This window comes from Phoxinus phoxinus, assembly GCF_949152265.1.
Source record: "Phoxinus phoxinus genome assembly, chromosome: 5".
Taxonomy (NCBI): Eukaryota; Metazoa; Chordata; class Actinopteri; order Cypriniformes; family Leuciscidae; genus Phoxinus; species Phoxinus phoxinus.
This window is the reverse complement of record NC_136880.1, coordinates 37,835,161-37,856,736: the sequence shown is the minus strand read 5'-3', so window position 1 is coordinate 37,856,736 and position 21,576 is coordinate 37,835,161. Positions and strand designations below refer to the sequence as shown.

General features: G+C 37.1%; 2 protein-coding genes across 3 annotated transcripts in view; one reads left to right on the top strand and one right to left on the bottom strand.

The window, feature by feature from the left end:
• Window positions 1–3,784, bottom strand: part of mbnl1 (muscleblind-like splicing regulator 1) — a 72,299-nt gene extending 68,515 nt beyond the window's left edge. Inside the window, exons 1-2 of one of the 2 annotated variants that reach the window (XM_079614469.1) lie at window positions 3,667–3,784; window positions 2,838–2,899 (exon numbers count right to left, since the gene is read on the bottom strand). The gene's annotated coding sequence lies outside the window, so the exon portion shown is untranslated. Of the gene's footprint in view, window positions 1–2,837; window positions 2,900–3,281; window positions 3,367–3,666 lie in introns of those variants that run through there. The other variant, XM_079614463.1, reaches the window with a different exon arrangement.
• On the top strand, window positions 3,773–19,618 carry cul3a (cullin 3a). Its single transcript, XM_079614437.1, has 16 exons — window positions 3,773–4,073; window positions 8,895–9,092; window positions 9,575–9,688; window positions 11,178–11,338; window positions 12,097–12,211; window positions 13,092–13,320; window positions 13,419–13,564; window positions 13,785–13,961; window positions 14,397–14,567; window positions 14,648–14,755; window positions 14,997–15,121; window positions 15,386–15,482; window positions 16,854–16,988; window positions 17,088–17,274; window positions 18,773–18,918; window positions 19,027–19,618. The coding sequence occupies exons 1-16, from the start codon at window positions 3,990–3,992 to the stop codon at window positions 19,156–19,158; spliced, it is 2,325 nt and encodes a 774-aa protein (XP_079470563.1). The 5' UTR covers window positions 3,773–3,989; the 3' UTR covers window positions 19,159–19,618.
• Window positions 19,619–21,576: the final 1,958 nt, after the last annotated feature.

The following is a 21,576-nucleotide window of genomic DNA, read 5'->3' as shown; positions in this document are numbered from 1 at the left end:
ATTATAAATGAGTCGTAATGAATAAATCAGTGCATTGAATATATGTGCACAGACCTTTTCTACTTTTGTTGATGATTTCTCGCACAAATGCACTTTTAGAGCCACTTTTTTGAACTTTATACTGACATCCTGACAATGTAAACTAAGTAATAATAGATGTGATAAATAATGCATTGTGAATAAGATCAGTGAACTAAGCCAGCTTACTTTTTCCCATGAAGTTTAAGTGAAACAATGACAGCCTGAAGGGACTGTCAAGCGATACATGATATTTATTTAAGTTGTAGTCTAAAGCCTTTGGGAGGTTACCTCTTTCCCACCACTATGCCTGTGTTAATCTGGCCTGAGGTGATAAAACTATGTTTAAACTGACAAATTGCTCGTAACTGTTCATAATCGCCCCCCACGTCAGTTTTGCTTTTCTTTTTGAGCAGTTTATGAAGGCAACCGTCCGAGCTGATCTTCCATCCAGAAATGTAAGACTGCAGTATCGTGATGAGTTACGCAGCAAGCCAAGTGCCACGACCAACTCCAAAAATACATGTAGCTGACCAATGTGCATTTGAATATCTAGACATGAGCGCATAAAAATCCCCTTCTGCTGACACATTTATCAGAGAGTACAGACGCCCATGCAGCCACACCCCGTCACTCTCCTGCCTTGTCTTGTCTCCGTTTCATTTGTGTCTTAACTCTTGAGCAACACAGTTTTTACACCTAGGTGTGAGGTATCCAACATCATCACTCCAAAATGCTGCCTGGAAATGTTTGTTGGGTTTAATGCACAGTTGCACAGCAAGTGGGCCTATAATGATCTACTGAACTGATACAAGATGTTTAATTTGAACTAAATTTTATTTAGTTTTGGGTCATTTCCGAATGCTATAGTAATAAAAAACTTGTGTCAGAGTGTGCCAGGAAGTGCCAAGAGAGATGCTCAGTTTCACCAATATGTAAATCAACTGTTTGTGCATGTGTTAGTGGAGAAACTCTTTTTGCGATAACACATACCAAAGAAGCAATATATATTTAATTATTTCAAATAGCCACCTACCTAGTATTTAAGGTATCCAACCATTTGAAACAACACCGCATACTTGTCAGCATATGATTAAACTACTAGACTGCCACCTGCTGGTTGTGATAGGCATTCACAAAACAATACCAGTTCTGTCCTGAAAGGAATAGTTCACCTAAACATTTAAATTCTGTCATCATTTACTCACCCTCAAGTTGTTTCAAACCTGTATGAATTTCTAAAGAAACACTAAAGAAGATATTTTGAAGAATGTCGGTAACCAGACCGATGGAGCCCATTGACTTCCATAGTATTTTTCTTTGCTTCTATGGAAGTCAATGGAAGTCAAACAGGTTTGAACAAACTTGAGGGTGAGTAAATCATGACAGAATTTTTTTTTTTAAGTGAACTATTTCTTGAAATACATGTCTTTAGCATAATCATCGGAATTAACGTTCATGTAGTCAGTGCTAAAAGTTGTATTTTACATTACCATCTAACATAGCAATCACACGATTGGCTATTATAAATAAATACATGTAACAATAAATGAAATAATAAAACAAGAAATACAGAAAATGATCAAATAAATTAAAATGTTAAATAATAAAATAAGTATTAGAAAAATAATTTCAGAACTAAATGTAATTAGTAATTTATTTATTTGTTTTATCAAGTCATGTATTCCTTTATTCATTTTCCTTTTATTTATTTATTTTTCAGGTTTGTGCCTCTGCATGATCTGCCTCTGCATGATCTGTTAAAGCCTTAAAGCAATAGTTCACCCAACAAAAATGTGCTGAACACAAATAAGATATTTTGAAGAATTTTGTTGGCCAAACAATTTTGGCTATCACTGATTCCCATTTATGGACAAACAAAAACACTGAGATATTTCTCAAAGTATTTTGTTGTATGTTTCACAGAAGAGAGAAAGTTAAGGTTTGTTAATTCCCCATTTCATTTCAGAAGCATGCATTAGACTAACTTTAATCTATGTATTTTACAAAGTCTACTTATCCATATGCCTCACCTCAATGACTATTCTCATGTTTTATATTTGCATACTGCATGTTTATAGACTAGTAATCAAAGCACAGAAATGCAGGAGTTTTTATTAACTATTAAAGAAATGCATCTAATATGTGTTGCTTAGTAATCCACCATTATTCAAATATATTCTCATAATCAAGAGATCTCTCTTGTACAGATCATTAAACAAGCAAAATAACTTAATACAACAATCAAAGGGTGCAAATATGTAAGAAAAGCCAGTCTTCAGATTCAGCACTCAAACTTCCACTGAGGTAAACGTCATCTTCGTTTCCTAAACATCAGTGCAGAACAAGTAATCTGAGACCAGATGACCAGATGCAGTCATAATGCACCAGAACGCCCATCACACTCCAGCTATCAGTGGACAGCAGCCAATGATTAGGAAGCTGTGACTAAAAGAAGCAGGCGGGCAAATTTGGCTACTCTTATCAAGAGAATACTTGCCATTTTTACTGACCAGAGCAACCTCGGTTTCCTATAGGATGGTGCCTTCTTACAGAAGTGTTCTCATTACTATACTGGGGCAGATCACAGGCTGAACACCCCCTGCTGGTTTCACTAACACCTCACTCAGACACAACATTAGTAGCTAAATGGGAAACCAGGCAAAAACAGCAGGGTGATCTCTACAATCAATGTAAGTTGACAAGGTTTAAGAAATAGCGTATAATTACCCACACACAGACTGAACTATCCAATCCAAAGCGCATAAGGACCCAGAACATATGGATTGTGTCAGGCATTGTTTGGATTCAGTACTCACAATATAGTGTCCTACGTCTGTGTCCATGTCCAGTCATCAGATGCAGATCGTGTGGTCTGGACCTGCAGGGTGAAGGGTGTTCATTTTACTTTGTACTACACATTAGCAGTTTGTTCTATTATTCATATTCTATATAATATTTCTCAAGAATACTGTACACGTATACAATGTTCCTATTGCCTAAATTGTGTTACATGATGATAAAGTTGTAAAAAGTTAAAAGCATGTAGTTACTATGTTCTCAAGCTCTGGCTCTCCCTGGACCATGAATTTCATTGCATTATATAACAAAATATCAAACCTATGAGCATCTGTAAACATGAATACACTTTTAACAAGAGTGCATATGTGTGTGTGTGTGTGTGTGTGTGTGTGTGTGTGTGTGTGTGTGTGTGTGTGTGTGTGTGTGTGTGTGTGTGTGTGTGTGTGTTTATGCATGAGAACCTTTTATTGATTTCCTTTTTTTGTACAATGCTTTTGCTTGGAAATTGCGTTTGTGCTATAATAAAGGCCACTATGTTTGATATTCTGTTAAAATAATGCAAATATATGAATATATTATAAGTGTTGCTTAAATGTCAAAAAACTTTTTGGTCAACTGCGTTGTCTTCTGTAAGAATAATAAAGTGCTACTTAATTATTTACGTTATGTGTCAGCTATATCTGATTCAAAACAAGGAATCTCCCGTAAATGACCAAATTAACCTACCAGTAAATTGCTCGTAATGTTCCTCATTTGTAAGACGCTATGGATAAAAGCGTCTGCTAAATGACTAAACATACAGGTACAGTAATATTAAGAAACAATATTAAAGAAATACTCCCATACAATCCTAATGGGGTTAGATGTCATTATCAAACTTCATGACATGGTTTTAAACTACGATACCGGTGAATCCATGAAGGTTGTTCTTTTCCTCAGTGCCAGACTCACTGCTGTTTACCACATGTCAGCCCAAGCTGGCCCCCGTTCTCGCGATATTGGATGCATTCCTGTTAGCATAATCATTGTCTCGCGAGATTTTAACCAGTCATCCGCCATCGCTGTAGAGACAGAGGAAAAGAGTAAGCTACAGGGACTGAAACCTGGGGGGGAAAGAGGGCGAGATTTGTCCGTGTTTCCCCTCAACACACCCACCCTAACATCTGTTGATGGCATCGCTCCCTAACCCAAACATGTCCAACCTTAAACCCGGCACCAAGAAGGACACCAAGATGCGGATCCGCGCCTTTCCCGTGAGTATCAGCCGGGTTGAACGCGCCTCAAGCGGTCGCGGGGAGAACTCGAGAGCCGTGGATCAGACAGAGCAGCAGGCCACAACGGGTTTAGATCTTTTGAGGCTGCGTTTGAGAGATTTACAGTGACTAGGGAATATAAAATGATTGTAACCGTGATAATATTAGCTCTAGGGTTTTAAATATGTATATATGACTCAGTTAATAGAGAGATGAGCGATTTGAATTAAATAAAACAGCCAGTGTAGAAAGTGATCAAAACTCAGTGTTTTTTTTCGTTCAGTCCATATGTTTTGATCATAAAGCTGTAAATATGTTCAGTAGTGTAGATTCTGCAGAGAAGATGGAGTCTTTCCTTCTGATTTGCATGTTTTCTTTCAGTGTTTTGATCTGATTTTGGGTCTTGTGATGTCAGACTGGCCGTTGATAACGTGTGTTGTGTTGAAACTGATTGTTGTCTGTGGTGTTGATGGTTGATTTTGTTGTTGTTATTGGTGGTCTGCTGTGCATATTGCCAAACTGACTGTTATGGCCGTGTTATCTGGTTAATTTAGTTCCTTGTCATATTGGTGTTGTGTGTTGTTGACATTCTGGTAGGTGTTTGTGTAGTCTTTTGGAAATTGTGTATATTATTGTCACTCGGTGTAGATCAGGGGGTTTCAGGGACTCTCAAAATATGATCATCCTTGGGTGAAGGGACCCCATAATGAAAATTAAAATGCACCTAGGCCTATATATTTAGCCTATATATTTCCATGTATAGAGAGACAATTTATTCTGTGAAATATATATATATTTGTATGTTAATTATTTAATTAATTTAACTTTTTTTTCACAGTGGTCTTCTCTAGCAGTCCCAGTTTGAAAACCCCTATTATATATATATATATATATATATATATATATATATATATATATATATATATATATATATATTGTCACACTGATGATAGATGTCCTTAGCAGCTCTGCTTTTGTTTCACAGTCACTGCAGCAGCATGACGTGCATCTCTGCAATTTTCTGCAATTTTCTGTTCTTTTATTAGCTCCACTCAGATCAAATTCTGTGCATCGCAGGATTGTTGGTGTGTTGGTGGTGCTCTGATGGAATACATTATGAATAATTTGATTATATGCAGTTAAGTGAAAATGTTTGCATGCAATTAATGTCCTCTCTTGAAGGTCTGGAATACTCCTCCTTAATCTTGTCAGAGTCTGACACCTTTCAGCAAGTCCACAGGACTAAACAAATGTTGTTTAGGTTCAGATAAGTGGCAGTGAGATAAGAAGACATTGCTCTCGTGCAGAAGCTGCGTTTGCTTGTGGGATCTTGACATGTCTCGTGACCCTATCAAAGGAATTCATTAGGAATCTCACAGCTGGCTTTACTTCTTCTTTCGTCATAGAATTACCTTCTCGGTATGTGGCCCATATTCTCACCTGTTACAATCCACATGCTCTCGGGTCTCTTCTGCATTCAAACGGTCAAGTTTCTCTTAAGCTTTTTATAATGTCAGTTGTGGTTTTGCTATTGTTTACAGTGCATGCAGTTCATTATTAAAGATCAGACTGGCAAAGACATATTTTGGTCAGAATCAAGAGTTTAGGAAGTTTAGTGCTTGCTGGCATTTTCAAAACCCTTTACAGCACTTCCCTTAGTTCATTCAGACCTAACCAGTGCAGTTATGATTCTCATGAGTTTATTTGCTTTGTTGAGTTTGTTCTACTTCCAAAACTACTTACTGGAGACAGTCAGCTGTCATTGAGATGAGTTTCGTCAGTGTCAACCTTCCCCTTACAGTCCCAATAGGTCACTTTTCCAGGATTCATCTTTTTTTGGAAAGTTGTTTGTTTACAGTTTATATACACTACCATTTCAAAGTCTGAGGTCATTACAATTTGTTATAAAAAAATAAATAAATTGTTAACTGTTTTCAACATTGAATAAGACGACGAAATGTTTCTTAAGCAATGAATCAGCATATTATTAAAATTTCTGAAGGATCTTGTAACACTGAAGACTGCTGAAAATTACATTTTAAAATATTTGAACACAGTTATTTAAATTGTAATATAAATAATTGACTTTATTCTTGATTAAATAGCCTAAATGCAACCTTGATAAGCATAAGAGACTTCTATCAAAAACAGTGTAAAATCTTCTCCCCAAACTTCTGAGCTATAGTGTCAGTTTATAGTATTTGAACCTGTTAATAGATTAAACGTGTTTTTAGGGTTCCTTTAGCTGAAACGGTAGAGAATGACACTAGGAATGCCAAGGTCACGGGTTTGATTCACATTGAGTGCATTAGCTGATAAAATCTATACTTTGAGTTTGAATGCAAAGTCAAACTAAGTTGCTCAAGACTACACTCAAGACTCATTTTTACTATCAGGAGAAAATTCACCAAAGTGTTCATCTTGTCAAAATCCACTGTCCATTAAACATATTTTGCTGGACTATAATAATTCTACCTCTTCGAGGAACTTGTCTTATCTGTTGATACTTTTGAAAAGGCTTTTACCAAGTACATTTTAATTTAGTCATTTTTCTTTTAGAAAAAATAATAATCTTCTTAAACATTTATTTATTTTTATTTTTGAATAACTAAACCTGGCTCTCACCATGAACATAGCCATAAAAGCTGACATGGCGTTAAAAAGGAAAGAAAAAAGTTGTTTTGGATAAAAGCATTTCGCAAATTCATAATGTTAAACGTGTTCATATATGATTAGGGTTTACTGTTGTGGGTTAAAGTCTCGTCCTTCATCAGTGCTTTTGCATCGACATGACCTGAGCCTACTGAAACCCAGTTTGGAAACCTACTTGCTTGACACACATGCACACGTTCTGCTTTAGGGATTCATGGAAAAACTGGTTCCTCTTTGTGTTAGTTTAACTTTTCAAAAGTGAAACGGTCTTCTGCAGGATCCAATGATTGCCAAAGCAGGTGTGATTCAAGTAGCCTTTTAGCGAAATGTTGCAAGAAGTCTACGTTCCCACTCACTCACACCTATTCCTACTTCCTAATAAGTCAGATTTTAGCCACCTAAATGGCTTTAATCCACAGACTAGTCTGCACAGGTCCACGAGTATCAAGATCTGTCTGTCTGTGGGCTTAGTAGACGGAGAGAGAGAGAGAGAGACAGGTGTGAGCGAGGTGTTCTCTACGTCTGAATCCACAATGTGTGTCAATTTATCACATAGCAAGAGCTGTGTTACTAATATCGTGACAAGCATTATAATTAACGTGAGCTGTGGGGAAGTGTTGTTTTGACATGCATAATTAGTCACAGTTGTTTAAAAATGTAATTCACACATATGATTAGCCATCAGACCTGTTCTTTGTGAGATTAGCTCTGCTGAGTCACTTGGAGCTATCAAAAGTTGCTGGACTGTTGGTTTGGTTGTAAAAGGAATTGATATTCTTGCTCCAGTTTCTGCCAAAGGTTGAGTGTATGTGCGAATGACCTGCAGTCCCATTGGCACATTAAATGCAAATTAGAAAGTTGTAACTAAGTGAGTTGTTTTTTCTTTTAATGGGCCCGGAACACATCCTGCGATTTCCCATGCTAGTTAATATGGTAATTGCAACAAGGTTGTGTGATGTGTGCAGGGAGCAAAGTGTGTCACTCTAAAAACTTCACTACCATTCATAAGTTTGGGGTCAGTACGATATTTTTGTTTAGCAAGGATGCATTCAATTGAAAGTGACAGTAAAGGCATTTATAATGTTACATAAGATTTTTATAAAAATATTGCTGTTCTTTTGAACTTTCTATTCATCAAAAACTATCATAGTTTCATTCCTAAAATATATTACGCAGCCCAACTGTTTTCAACATTGATAATAACTAGATAAAAAAGTTTGTAGACATGTCAAATGGGGTTGCTGCTACTGCCGGTGTTGCCGGTTACAGCACTTTCCAAACGTGGTAGCGCCCCCCACCGTCGTTTTGATCTTTATAGTAAAATCATTTAGTTCAGTTTGAGAACAGACACTACAATTAAAAACTGAAAGCGTCTGGTCAATTCAGCGTGAGCCGAACAAGGTTCGCTGCACAGATCAGCAGCAGGAGTCAATTTCATTTATCTGGAGCTGACTGACAAGATGTTGGCAGAAGTTTTAGTTTCAAAGCGAAATGTAAAAACGCCTATTTAAGAGAGTTTGTTATTGTACTTTTTTTTTCATTATATAATAATAATGAACTAACTTCTATATTTTTTTTGAAAATTGCTTAACTTATTTTGATTTGTTAATGCGATGTTAAAACATATGATTACCGATCATTGATGATATATTTTTTTATTGTGTGGCGTGGAGCAGAGTCAGCATTTTCAGTTCATTCCTCAACTTCCATAGGAATGAATTGAAAACGTTTGGTCTGCTCTGCACGGTTATGAATGGCCGTGCGCATTTTAATTTCGAGTTTACTTCGAATTAGTGATTTAAAAGCGAGGTTCAAAAGAGGGAAAAACTCCAGCTCACTCTGTGTCCTCTAGCGTTTTATCCATAGAAATGTGTTATTCACTACTGTAAAGCGGGTTGACTGGCTGATGGTTTCCGAGCGCAAAGACGCGAATAATCAAATTCATTATCGATTAATTGTTGCAGCCCTACTTCAGTGTGTTTAAATTTTAATTTTGATAGTTGGAGTTTGAACAGTCTTGGTTCATTTGAACAATCCGTCAATGTAATCAATTAGAAAGCAATATTGGTCAATACTGATAATAAGGTGCATCCCTCCTAAAACGTTTTGTATCAAATTATCATTAGAGTTTCTATGTTTATTAATTTGTTGATTTGTTTGTTTTTGCAGATGACCATGGATGAGAAGTATGTGAATAACATATGGGATCTTCTGAAGAACGCCATCCAGGAGATCCAGCGGAAGAACAACAGTGGGCTGAGCTTTGAGGAGCTCTACAGGAACGCCTACACCATGGTCCTGCACAAACATGGGGAGAAGCTCTACACGGGCCTCAGAGAGGTGGTCACCGAACACCTCATCAACAAAGTATGAGCTCCTCTCTCGCTCTGAGATCTTTCTTGAAATACGTTAGAGAAAACCCATGAGGTCCTAGAGATTAAACTTCTCACAGGCTTTAGCAAGGAGTTGCTGAAGTTAAATGCAGTTTAATAAGCAGTAAGCCTCAAGAGATGGTGTTTTACGGTAATATTGCTTTAAAAGACAAACTATTTTGATGGTGTTAGTGATGTGAATTTAAATTGGAACAGATTGATTTGAATAGATCTGAAGGACGCTGTCTCACATCTTCACTACATATATATTTATATGTAGCTTAATGAAGACTCTGGGGTTTTATCTCTGGTGTTGGCTGGTAATGATGTCAGTTCTGGAGATGAAGCAGATGGTGGAAACCTGCCCGTCCCAGTGGAGTTGTTCACAGGGTGATGTCAATGTAGATACAGGTGGATGAAACCCATGTGCTTGAGCTGCTCTCATAACAGCTTTGAATTTTTTTTTCCTGTCTTCAGGTGCGAGAAGACGTGCTTCACTCGTTAAATAACAATTTCCTGCAGACGTTAAATCAGGCGTGGAATGATCATCAGACTGCCATGGTCATGATTAGAGATATCTTGATGTACATGGTAAGTTGTTTATTCAGACTTTTTTAAAGTGGTAATCATGTGTGTGTATATAGATATCAAAGACTGAGCAAGTTTACAAAAATGTTCTGCTGTCTTTCGTTCATAGTTCAGACAGAACTCATGGATCGCACAACCAAACAAAAAGCTTTAATAATCCTTATCCTGTTCACTGACATGACCCTAAAGTACTGCAGTGATGATGTATTTTTGTAGCCCAATCCTGAAGTTAGCGTAGATATCTCGGCAAAAACCCAATGTTTTTTCGGTTTGTTTTTGGATTTTTGAAGAAAATAAGTACTTTGACCAACAAATGTTTATGATTTTTCCACAATTTTCGAATATTATCATAATGAACAAAACAACACATCACCAGGAATAAAAAGCACAACAAGCTATAAATGAACTACACCACGGTCACATGCCTTCTGCATAACCACCATTCACACAGAACGTGTTTTTCCATTCCACTGCGCTACTTTTCCATTATTTTTCAATGTAAACGTGCTATGAAGACGTGTATGATCGTTGCGCTCGCGTCTTTTGAAGCATTCCACTGCCCGCGTCTCACGGTTTTCAAAGCAATAACACGCTCTGTGTGAATGGCCTCTTAAAGGGATAGTCAAACCTGTATTAATTTATTTTTTCTGCTGAACACAAAGAAAGATATTTTGAAGAATGTCAGTAACCAAACAGTAGTCTGTACCCATTGACTTCCATAGTATTTTTTTTTCCTACTATGGAAGTCAATGGGTACAGACTACTGTTTGGTTACTGACATTCTTCAAAATATCTTTCTTTGTGTTCAGCAGAAGAAATAAATTAATACAGGTTTGAAACAACTTGAGGGTGAGTAAATGATGACAGAATTTTAATTTTAAAGTGAACTATCCCTTTAAGCTTCCAACTCTTTCAGTGTTTATTTTATTTTTTTTTTTAATTCCCTGAAAGTTTGAGCTAGAATAGTTTGCAAGAGCGTTATTATAAATTCAACGAGGCTGTGGAAGTGGAAGTGAGAGTGTAGATGAGTTCACCTGTTCGCCCTGATGATGTTTATTGTCCCAGTCAACATCTAGTCCCATTTAGCCACTTGTAAAACAAGTAAAATATAAGTATAACAAGTAAAAGCTTTAAAAAATCTCAATAGGGTATTACTGGTGTGTTTTATGTCGTAGAATAAAAGGTGAAAATATCTTGAGCTTGTGTTCTCCACAGACCTTATTTCAGGCATTTAACCAAAATCCCATTGACTTCCGGACAATGAAACCAGACGTGCTAAAATGCTAACTCGTTTTTGGATATGGCCCTGCAGAAATTCATCATCCCTGCAGCACTCAATTTCAAAATGTTGTTATTGTAACAAAAGGCATATCATTGTTTATAAAAAGGAGAAAATTCAATTGGAAAGCAGAAAGATGGGGGAATGGAATTGGGATGCAACAGAGTCTGGATTTAAACCTGTAGGAACATTTTTCTTTCTCTCTCTGTCTAGGACCGTGTGTATGTTCAACAGAATAATGTGGAAAACGTCTACAATCTCGGCTTGATCATCTTCAGAGATCAGGTTGTTCGGTATGGCTGCATTAGAGACCATCTCAGACAAACTCTGCTGGACATGATCGCTCGAGAACGCAGGGGAGAGGTGGTCGACAGGTGTGTGACTCTTGTCCTTCGGTCTCTCTTTACAGTGTTTCAGTTAGGGTGTGTTCACATTTGTAGCTCAGTTCGCTTGACTCGTTTGGTCCGGACCAAAAAAAAAAAAGTTCATCGCTTAACGTTCACATTGGCATTTTAACACTGAACCTAAAAATACCTAAAGGCATAGGGGTACGTTCACACTCAGATTGGTTGGCTTTTATTACATATATATTTCGCGACGGAACTTACCGAACTTCCAAAACAATGCTGTGTCCAAAATGCACTCGTTGTATGTGCGTAGGCTACATATGATGATATTTTGACCAGAGAACTCGTGAAGAGTTCAGAACAGCGGCACACACACAAATGTAGATCTGCTGTGTGGAGACGTGGTTGTGATGCCTGTACCGAACTGTGATGGGCAACATCGCTACTATGATGAGAAAAAACGGGTATCTTATGACGTTGTTTTGGTTAGTTTAGATGTTTTTGGTCCGTGTTGCGTTCATATTTCAGTCGAACCGCACCAGAGTTCATTTGGAACTTGTCTTGTGTTCGTTTGGTCCACTTGTTTGGTGAGCTCCAGGGTTCAGATGGCAGCGTTTCACACTTATTCAACTGAACCGCACTAACAGAGCAATCGCACCAAGGTTCATTTTAATCGAACCAAACATGCCAAGTGTGAACACACCCTTAAAGAATAAAAGCTTTTGGCTGTAATTAGTTGAGGAATGCATTTTTATGTGGTTTGTGGTGTCATGTTTTTGTGGCAGGGGGGCCATCAGGAATGCCTGTCAGATGCTGATGGTTTTAGGGTTAGAAGGCCGGTCCGTCTACGAGGAGGATTTTGAAATCCCGTTCTTAGACATGTCTGCTGAGTTCTTCCAGGTGGGTGCTGCTGTAATACTGCGTTTACTCTGTTTGCTTGTCATTTTGGATATTACAAAACATATTCTTGTCACTGCCATGGCCACAGATAAATTAGGAAAGAAATCTTTCATTAGGTCTTCCATCCCTATTGGGTTTATAATTTCAATCAGCTCCTTGATTGGTTGACTTGATGTGCGGTCATTTCACAAGGTTTAGCCAACATTTTATAACATTATTGTTCAAATAGATCCTAACACAAATTGACACATCCTTACAACTTCATAATCACACTCACAATGACATTTAAGCAACTAAATTGTGTGGGATGTATTAAAGTATACATTACCGTTCAAAAGTTTGGGATCAGGTTTTTAAAATGTTTTTGAATAAAGTCTCTTATTTGATGTTAATTTACTTTTTCTATTTTGAATATCCAGTCTTCCGTGTCACATGATCCTTCAGAAATTATTCTAAAATGCTGATTTGGTGCTCAATAAAGTTCTTCTTATAAATAATTGCATTTCTTTAAAATAAATTGCCCCTAAACTATAGTGTATTATGTAAATTATTCAAATGTTTAAAATGTTATAAATTATATTTTAATAAAATATAGAAATTTTAGATTCTATGAAAATGATTTGCAGCTATTATTACAAATTAAAAGCATAATTATTGTGAAAGTTTTTTAAGAAAAATAAATGTTTGTTTTTTTCAGACACAAAAATATATTGATATATTGACTAAAAAAAATTGTCTGGTCAAGAAAAAATCCACTACTAACCTGAAATAAACCCTCATTGTTAAGAATTGAATTTATTGATTTGATCATTTATTCTTGACTGGCTGTCTTTGATTGTTGTTAAGTACAATATCTTAATTTGTGTGTGTGTCTGTTCAGATGGAAAGTCAGAAGTTCTTAGCGGAGAACAGTGCCAGCGTCTACATCAAGAAAGTGGAGGCTCGGATAAACGAGGAGATTGAGCGCGTGATGCACTGCCTGGATAAAACGACAGAGGAGCCCATCGTGAAGGTGGTGGAGAGAGAGCTCATCTCCAAACACATGAAGACCATCGTAGAGATGGAGAACTCGGGCCTGGTCCACATGCTCAAGAACGGAAAGACAGAAGGTGAGCAATGAATTAGGAATAAATTATGCTTTTCATTTCTTCTCTCTTACTTTGTATATAACTCAATTTCTCTCGTCTTTTCTCTCTTTCTCTCTCAGACCTGGCATGCATGTATAAGCTGTTCGGTCGGGTTCCTAATGGACTGAAGACAATGTGTGAGTGCATGAGCTGGTACCTCAGAGAACAGGGTAAAGCACTGGTGTCAGAAGAAGGAGAGGGCAAGAACCCCGTCGACTACATTCAGGTACACATACACCAACATGAGGCAGCAAAGAGAGAACTGCACCGACAATAGAGGCTTGTTCAGTTAGTACAAATCCCACCGGCTGAGTCAGATCCTGAATAAACAAAGAACAAATCTGCCAAGGTTTAGGAGTTCAGAGTAGTGAGAATGTGTAATACCTTAATGAGTTTTTAGGTTTGCAATAAGTAGTAATAATGTTTTTTTTTTGTGAATCATTCAGGGTTTGTTGGACTTGAAGTCGCGCTTTGACCGGTTCCTGCAGGAGTCCTTCAACAACGACCGGCTCTTCAAACAGACGATCGCTGGAGATTTTGAGTATTTCCTCAACCTCAACTCCAGATCGCCCGAGTACCTCTCGCTCTTCATCGATGACAAACTCAAGAAAGGAGTGAAGGGGGTAAGAGATTCGTTTTACGCCATCTCAAGTTCTTAAGAGGAAAACTTCCTTTGAATTGGGTAAATTTAATATATTTGTTATTTTGTCCAGTGAAAATATTATGAATATGAGTTATGTTATATATTATAGATCTAGACTGATGGATGAATGTACACCTACATACACAAAAAAAAAAAAACTAAAAATCAATATAAATAAAAATATATATAAAAAAACTTAAAATAATAATTCTAATAACAAAACATAAAAAAGTGGCATAATAAAAGTGCCAAAAGCACTTTACAAAATTCTTTACATTTAAAATTAAAACTGAAAATATTAAAACAGGAGCTAACTTACAATATTATTAAATAAATACAATAATAGCATATAAATAATTAAAAAATAACACTGAAGCAATGTTCTTAATGATCTTATAATTGTGTTTGTGTTCAGTTGACGGAACAGGAAGTGGAGTCCATCCTGGATAAGGCCATGGTGTTGTTCAGGTTCATGCAGGAGAAGGACGTGTTTGAGCGTTACTACAAACAGCACCTGGCCAGAAGACTCTTAACCAATAAGAGCGTTTCAGATGACTCCGAGAAAAATATGATCTCCAAACTAAAGGTGCACATCATATCCTTTTCTTTACTCTCTTTCACTGTATTCCTCTGTTACTAATGTGATACTCGGGCTTTCTCTCTCAGACGGAGTGCGGTTGTCAGTTCACCTCTAAACTGGAGGGCATGTTTAGAGACATGAGCATCTCTAATACCACTATGGATGAATTCCGCCACCACCTGCAGACATCACAGGTGCATATGCACACACACACACACACACACACACACACACACACACACACACACACACACACACACACACACACGTCCCTTTGACTTCTGTTGTTCTTAAAATAAGCTAATTATAATTGCTGCTCCCTGAGGGTCTATTCACACCACATCCATCTTTTCTAAAAAAAGAACATTGTTAATTGAAGCGATGCAACCCTTTCACACCAAATGCAAAAATGTGTGTTTTGTCTTCATGTTGCAGGTGTCACTCTGTGGTGTTGACCTCACAGTGAGAGTACTGACCACAGGCTACTGGCCCACACAGTCAGCCACACCTAAATGCAACATCCCACCCTCCCCACGCCACGCTTTTGAGGTCTTCAGAAGGTATGACTCGCCTCTACACCCTCATACAAACTTGTCCTTATTTGATTATATATACAGTTCATTAAAAGGCTGAACAGTTGTCAGGATTTTTTACATATCTGTTGAATATAATCGAACAATATTTTTTTGTTTTTTGTTGTTGTTGTAAGTATATGACAGAAACTGTCAAGGTAAAGATGAAGTTGATCATCTCTGCTTGTCATGTCTATATCTGAGTTTTCACCACTTGTAGCTTGGTTTCATGTGGTTTTTAACTCTGTGCAGGTTTTATTTGGCAAAGCACAGCGGCAGGCAACTCACACTCCAGCACCACATGGGTTCTGCAGACCTCAACGCCACCTTCTACGGTGCCATTAAGAAGGTACAGACACCTTTAAAGTAAAATGTATATATGTGACCATGGACCACAAAGCCAGTCATAAGTCGCATGGGTATATTTGTGGCAATAGCCAACAAAACTCTGTATGGGTCAAAATTATGTATGATTATTAGCCAAAAATCATTAGGATTTTAAGTAAAGATATTTTGTAAATTTCCTACCTGAAATATATCAAAATTGTATTTTTGTGAGTGGATGCAGCACAATCACAAACAGAAATGGAAAGCTTTTAAAGGCGATTTTTTTCAATATTTAATTTTTTTTGCACCCTCAGATTCCCGATTTTCAAATAGTTGTATCCCAGCCAAATATTGTCATATCCTAACACAACATACATAAATGGGAAGCTTATTTATTCAGCTTTCATGTGATGTATACATCTCAATTTCATAAAATTGACACATAAGACAGTTTTGTGGTCCAAGGTCACATATATAGTGTGTGTGTGTCTATATATACACTTTATATAAAATCATTAATAATTTAAAAAATATATTATAGTATAATAATTTATAAAATAGTATATTATATAGTACGGTGGCCGAGACACCTCAACTTGCTGTAACTCTTGCATGCATTATCTTTCTCTTTTTCTTTCATGCATAAAACACACCAGCAAATTAAGAAAACATCTTCAACAGTGCAACTGATGAACACATGTGCAAATACTCACAACGCAACCAAATACAGAAACGCGCTGAAATACTCACAACGAACATACGATCAGGATGTTAAATAAAATCTCACCTTTCATCGACAACACCACTGATGAGTAGACATTGAACAATAAGCATGTCCCAGCCAGGTTCGTCCCTTTTGGGGTCCCTTTGTAACATTTCTGTTGTGGTCTGTGCTATATGCAGCGCGTTTCTGTATTTGGTTGCGTTGCGAGTATTTGCAGCACATGTGTTGTCAAACAGATGAAGATGTTTTCTTAATTTGCTGGTGTTCTTTCTATTTGTATGTGTGTTCTTGAGTTGCATCACGTTGAGCTCTCTCGTCCACCCTAATATAGTGATTAAATTGTAAACTATGAAGCCTAAAATAAAACAGCAAGAAGCATGACTAAGCATAAATCGTTCCATCTTATCTGTATTGTTGTCCTAACCAACGGGTGACATGACATTTTATCGGTCACTTTTCAAAAAACTTTTACCAACTTTTACTTTTCAAAAAAAAATGTTTTTCTTTCTATTATGTTGTGCTGAGTAACTCCACCCACAGAGGAATCTCATAGGTCCAAAATCCATATTATTCTAAACGCCAGTAAATTCTTATTGGCTGATATTTTTAATAAATGGTTATAATTATTTATAAAAAAGGCCAATTTTAATTGACTTTCTCTTTCTTTAGGAGGATGGCTCAGATGTAGGTGTGGGCGGAGCTTTGCTAACAGGCTCAAACACACGGAAGCACATTCTGCAGGTGTCAACCTTCCAGATGACCATCCTCATGCTCTTCAACAACAGAGACAAGTTTACCTTTGAGGTAAAGCAACCCCATCCACATGTCCCCGATCTGAACTCCACGAACCCATGCATATACGATCCGTTTAACCTTCACCCTTGTTGACCTCTAACCCCTTAGGAGATCCAGCAGGAGACAGACATCCCCGAGCGCGAACTGGTCCGGGCCCTGCAGTCTCTAGCCTGCGGGAAACCCACCCAGAGAGTTCTCACGAAAGAGCCCAAGAGTAAAGAGATCGAAAGCGGCCATGTGTTTACAGTCAACGATCAGTTCAGCTCCAAACTGCACAGAGTCAAAATACAAACAGGTATTGTGCTGCCACACGGGGGCGCTGTTGACTCAGAATGAAGGGAAAGAGTTATTGTGTAAAAGAAATCAGAATTCATCATTTTTGTGCCATATATATGCTAGTGTTCTCCTAAAAATAGAGAAAATAATGTATATTTTTAGCAGGAACGTGTTTAAAATAGACATGTCATCTTAATACCACATTGGTGGTGGTTGAGGAGTTTCCCCTCTTCCATGTAAAGAGTGCCGAGAAAAGCGTCATATAAATGTAATGAATTATTATTATTAAGGCATCCACACACACTACAAGATAATCGGGCCAATTTTGGGCCCAATTCTCCCCTTCCGACAATCCTAGGTAAGGTCCTGGTTATCTTGATGGTTCTACAGATTATCTCATCAGATTTTCCTGCGGTGTGATGTGTTTTAAGAGTGATTGAATCTGCTCGGAAGAACGTCGGGGCCGCACTGATCTCAAATCAGAAATCCTGTTGTGTGGGGGGGAACCCCAAAGACGAACGCGCACATGCTCTGTAGATTGTCACATGGAACAAAACTATACCTGGTCAGAAAGCAAGCTGACAGAAGCATAACACACATTTTCTGTAAAAAGCAGTAAACACTATTATTGCCATGTTTGTTTACTCTCAAGTCCCGTTTGACCGCGAGAGATTTTGCTAGATTTCCCGGCTTCACAGTCGGGTCTCAGGTTGTTTGTGAATGGAATCTGTTAGTGTGTGATGTGCTTTCCTGGTCATGTCGTGGCACTCCACACATTATAGGAACAAAACCTTTAAATCTATGATTGTTTTATTATTATCATGTTTGTGGTCTCTCATATTTCTATTTAGCTTTTACTATTATAATTTTTTTTTAGTTATAGTAATTGTAGTCTTCAACTTTAACTTATTTTATTTCAGTCAAGGCAACATTTCAGATTTTTAAAGTATTTTAAGTTGAAGTCCCTGTGGGTCCTTAAGTATTTAAAAGTCTTTAATTCAGTTATATCAAATTTAAGGCCATAAAAAGTCTTAAATGTTATGAGAAAAGTCTTAATTATCATTTCAAGAATTCTTAAATTTGGGGACAGAAAAACAGGAATCGCTTATATGCCTTAATGTGATTGTTAAACTTCAAAAAGCTTTGGTTTAAATGTGAGCACTGCACCTTTCAAAGTGAAAACGTGAGGCTGTTGCACAATCTTTTATTTCAGCTTTACTCAACAAAAATGATTTTTAATACTTGTAGTAATCAATAACTACACTTTTGCGTTTTTAGAATGAACTGTTCATTCTGTCTCGCTCCAGCTTCCTTTTTCAATAGGAATGCTCTTTTCAAAACAATTATTGAGGCCTTTAAATATTTAAACCTCTAATTTGGAGATATAATCAGATTTGATATAATATTTAGTGTCGATAATGTTTAAATCAGACTTGATATTGAGATCGCAGTCTCAACTGATCTGAAATTAGATTTGGAAATGTGCTTCACAAACTCTTTGAATCCCTCTTCTGCAGTTGCTGCTAAGCAAGGCGAGTCAGACCCAGAGCGCAAGGAGACGCGGCAGAAAGTAGACGACGACAGGAAACATGAAATCGAGGCTGCCATCGTACGTATCATGAAGTCCAGGAAGAAGATGCAGCACAACGTACTGGTAGCAGAGGTGAGTGTGTATTCATGATTTTGTATGTTTATTTTGTTTATCATTTCAAAAATGATTCAAAGCGTATCTGCACATTTCTAAATATCTGATTGGTTTGTCTCCTGTCAGGTGACCCAGCAGCTGAGGGCGCGGTTCCTGCCGAGCCCCGTGGTAATTAAAAAGCGCATTGAAGGACTTATAGAAAGAGAATATTTGGCCCGGACGCCAGAGGATCGTAAAGTCTACACGTATGTCGCGTAGTGGATCACATTTGAGCAACACAAAGACAGGAAAAATATAAAGATTCTGGACTGCTCTTCGCATGGACTGGGAAGTTTCTTTTAAGCAAAAGATGACCTCTGGGTAGCGGACTTCATTTAAACGAAAAGCAAACCAAGAAATCAGAAACCATACAAATTGGGAAAATAATCAGGAAGCAAAATAAGAAATCCATAATTGTGTTGTAGATTATTTTTAATTAGATCAATCCCACTCTTATGAGAATCTCAGCTATGAATGGATCCAGCTTCAGTCTCTTCACCGTTTTACCCTAGTAGAGATCAAAATCAAAAGAATCCCTTGGGAAAATGTGAATGCACTGCACATGTTTTTTTTTTTTTCAATACTGTATAAAAGGCAGAAATATTAAACACCCTAACAAAATAGCCAAACGTGGCTACGGAAATAAGACAAAAAGTTCAATAAAAATGTGGATATTGAACCGCTTGCCGCTTTCTTGCAGATGCCGCTTTGGTTTCCATGGTAACATCAAGGTGTGGAGACGACATGTCAATGTAACTTAATTTTTGGTTTATTAAACAAATACAAACGTTCCACACTGTCCCGGGTGGCCTTGCCTCCCGAGACACATGATAAAAAGCAGCCAAATGACTCTGAGAATTAGACGGTACATCACTATCTCCAATTTCCTGCTATTAAACCTCTAAAATGCCATTACTGCCAAGCTTGAATTATGTGTGGCCCTGGTCCAAACAGAATCAGATTGTTTTCAGAAATGGGCAAAGCAGATGTGAGTGCTGCACATGTGCACAGCGGGTAACCGGTTTGAAAAAAAGAGTAACAGCATCACTGAGACTCCCTGATGAAATAAATGTTTGCTAAAAAAAATAAAAGCAGCAGGGAGCAAAATTCACAGCTTTGATTTCCTTCTGTATCGGCAGTGTATGTAGTGATAGACCAACTAATCAGAGCCCAGTTGCATAAACATCGACATTATATCAAGTTATTATCTGTTTTTATGTAACTGACTTTTACAGTTACTTTTACATAGAATTAAGTCTTAAAGAAAAAAATTTGCAAGATTAATCAGATTAATATTATTATTTTCATAATAATTTTAAGTAGCTATTTTACAAAATGGTTAGTTTCAACAAATCTTAGTCTGTCAACTCAATATCACCCAGGCTGACGTAACTATTAAAGAAATGTTGTGTGTGTGTATACATTACTGTCCAAAAGTCTTAGGCATGTTAGCATTTTCAACCCAAAAAATGTTTTTTTTTAAGCCAGTTATTTATGTATTTTGTTGTAGTGTGTCAATAGGAAATGTAATTTACATTTCCAAACATCAATTTAGCCATTTATGATAATCCAGAGAGATTTTTGTATGAGCAAGGAGTCTGAAACCAGCCGGTGCTCCACACGGAGATCTGATCTCACCACCATCGAGTCCGTCTGGGATTACATGAAGAAACAGAAAAAACGGAGACAGACTAAATCCAGAAGAACTGGCAATGTTTCCAAGACGATTGAAGAAACCTTCCTGCAAAGCTACCTGAAAAACTATGTGCAATCGTACCTGGACAAAAGCTGTTTTAAACGCTAAGGGTGGTCACACCAATTTTTTATTTGATTTAGTTAATATTAGTTAATTGATAAATAAAATCTATTTATGACATTATTTTTAATGTAATGTTTTAACATAAACTTTTCACAGTACTGTAGCTTTGCAGGAAGGTTTCTTCAAGCGTCTTGGAAACATTTCGCAGTTCTTCTGGATTTAGTCGGTCTCAGTTTTTTCTGTTTTGATCTCCGTGTGGAGCTCCCGCACCGGCTGTTTTCGGATTCCTTGTACATGGAACTATTATTACAATTAATGGCAAAATGAATGTTTGGAAATGTAAACGGATATTTCCTACTGACATACTACAGCAATATATATAAATAATTGGCTTAAAAAATTTTTTGGGTGTGAAAATACTAACGTGCCTAAGACTTTTGCACAGTAATATATTTATATGCAGCACAGCTGTTTTCATCATTGATAACAAGAAATGCTTCTTGAGCTGCAAATCCGCATATTAGAATGATTTCTGAAGGATCATGTGACACTGAAGTCTGGAGTAATGATGCTGAACATTCAGCTTTGCATCACGGGAATACATTACATTTTAAAACATATTCAACTGGAAAACAGTTCTTTTAAATTGTAATAATATTCCACACTATTACTGTTTTTACTGTGTTTTTGATCAAATATATGCAGTATTGATAAGCATAAGAGACCTTTTTAAAAACTGTTCAAATCATTGTGGAAGTGGAATTCATTTTCTTAAATTTTAAACTCTTAAAACATTGAAATACTGTTCAAAATGATGATCTGGTCCCTTTGTCATTGTCAAACATTGTGTTTGTTCATAATTAATATGCTGAACTACA

Bases quoted from the DNA above. Each gene is read 5' to 3' on its own strand.
- cul3a (XM_079614437.1), top strand. From the start codon at position 3,990: ATGGCATCGCTCCCTAACCCAAACATGTCCAACCTTAAACCCGGCACC. The intron at 15,483-16,853 runs GTACAGACACCT...CTCTTTCTTTAG, and splicing joins TCTACGGTGCCATTAAGAAG to GAGGATGGCTCAGATGTAGG. The intron at 17,275-18,772 runs GTATTGTGCTGC...CCTCTTCTGCAG, and splicing joins CAGAGTCAAAATACAAACAG to TTGCTGCTAAGCAAGGCGAG.